The following is a 1,437-nucleotide window of genomic DNA, read 5'->3' as shown; positions in this document are numbered from 1 at the left end:
AAAAGATGTTGGAAGGAGATTTGTAGCGCGCAGCAAGAGAGGTAAAGATCTTGTGGACCCCGGGTGGCTGAAGCTAAACTTTGATGGCTCTAGTTTGGGCAATCCGGGCCCATCTGGAATAGGAGGTGTTCTAAGAGATGAAAATAGCAACACAAAGTGGGCTTTCTCAGGTCCGATAGGAATTACAGATTCGAACGAAGCAGAAGTGAAGACTATCCTCCAGGATATAAGATTGTTGTCAGAAATTGATTTGGACAATCTCGTAGTGGAAGGGAGTTCTCTAAATGTCATCAGATGGTTGAAAGGCCGATCTAGTCATCCATGGAGATTTTCAGAGGTCCTTGATGACATTCAGCGAACGGAGAGTTTTTGGAAGTTTATGATTACCTTCCCCCTTAACAGTTCTTTATCCTTTTCCATTGTTTTCTTTATTCTGTACTCTTTTCCCTGTGATCACCTTGGTCATGGCTTTCTTCTCTTTCTAATAAATCCCCACAAGTTGAAAAAAAAAACACACACACAATGCACTATATGTCAAATAAAAAAAACCCTAGTATTCTCCACCAGAATCAAGCAAAAATTGCATGATAAACATAGGAGAATTCCACATAATTATGTACAAAAAACACAGCCAATTGTTAAAAAGTATTTGAAGTAAATAAAGTCCCAACATCACTACATTTCAAGTAAAGCCCAGCTTCTTGTCTTCTTTATTTTCAACCATGGTCTGTTTCTTCTAAGGCTGGGTGTCCCTTGCACAACCAGTAATGACTTGACATCCTCTTGTGTAAGGATTAGCCTTCCCCGTACCATGGCAGTTGTAGTATGAATTTCCAGGTTTAGAACAAGGTACCACATCCCTCCTGAGAGCTTCATAACTGATGTACTTGTTTTGGGTAGCCAGAATCCTCCTGTTTATCTCAGAATCCATCTCCATCTCCTCATCCCAAAAACATCCTCCTCCCATATTTCCAATGCAATCCCTCTTCACCACCACCTTCACTTCACTCTTCATATATGAATTTGGCTCAAAAACATACATTCCCCTACAAAGCATGAGATGGGTCTCAAGCAAAAGTAATCCCAATGAAATCTTCATCAAGGAGAATGGTCTAGTTGTGGGTTTTCCCATTTTTTGGTTTGAGATCTTTTCCTTCTGGTTTTACATTTGTTGGCTTTAATTTAAATGTGGGTCATTCCCACCAACTACGACTCATGTGGTTAACAAGAACAGCCAACTACCACCATGGAATTTTATTTTTTTGGCTTTCATCCCTCGTACGCAATCTCTACTTTCTCCTTTTTTTCATTTTGGTTCTTGGCTTCACTTATGGCAGCCACTATGTAAGTGGCCACAGTGATCCCAGTGGGCTTTTTTTTACAGGGAAGTCCCCACGAGCTTTCTATATTGCAACAAGCAACCTCTTGAAATAAGAA

At 40.3% G+C, this 1,437-nt stretch overlaps 1 protein-coding gene across 1 annotated transcript; it reads right to left on the bottom strand.

The window, feature by feature from the left end:
* Positions 1-516: 516 nt before the first annotated feature.
* Positions 517-1,208, bottom strand: LOC143890805 (protein RALF-like 24). The gene has a single exon (XM_077395483.1). It carries the CDS (start codon positions 1,130-1,132, stop codon positions 737-739), a length of 396 nt encoding a protein of 131 aa, XP_077251598.1. The 5' UTR covers positions 1,133-1,208; the 3' UTR covers positions 517-736.
* Between the last annotated feature and the right edge of the window lie 229 nt (positions 1,209-1,437).

The sequence above is a fragment of the Tasmannia lanceolata genome, unplaced genomic scaffold (assembly GCF_043159265.1).
Source record: "Tasmannia lanceolata isolate RefF3 unplaced genomic scaffold, GAP_Taslan_0.1 ptg000013l, whole genome shotgun sequence".
Classification (NCBI taxonomy): domain Eukaryota; kingdom Viridiplantae; phylum Streptophyta; class Magnoliopsida; order Canellales; family Winteraceae; genus Tasmannia; species Tasmannia lanceolata.
This window is presented reverse-complemented; position numbering and strand designations above follow the sequence as displayed.

Bases quoted from the DNA above. Each gene is read 5' to 3' on its own strand.
- LOC143890805 (XM_077395483.1), bottom strand. From the start codon at position 1,132: ATGGGAAAACCCACAACTAGACCATTCTCCTTGATGAAGATTTCATTG.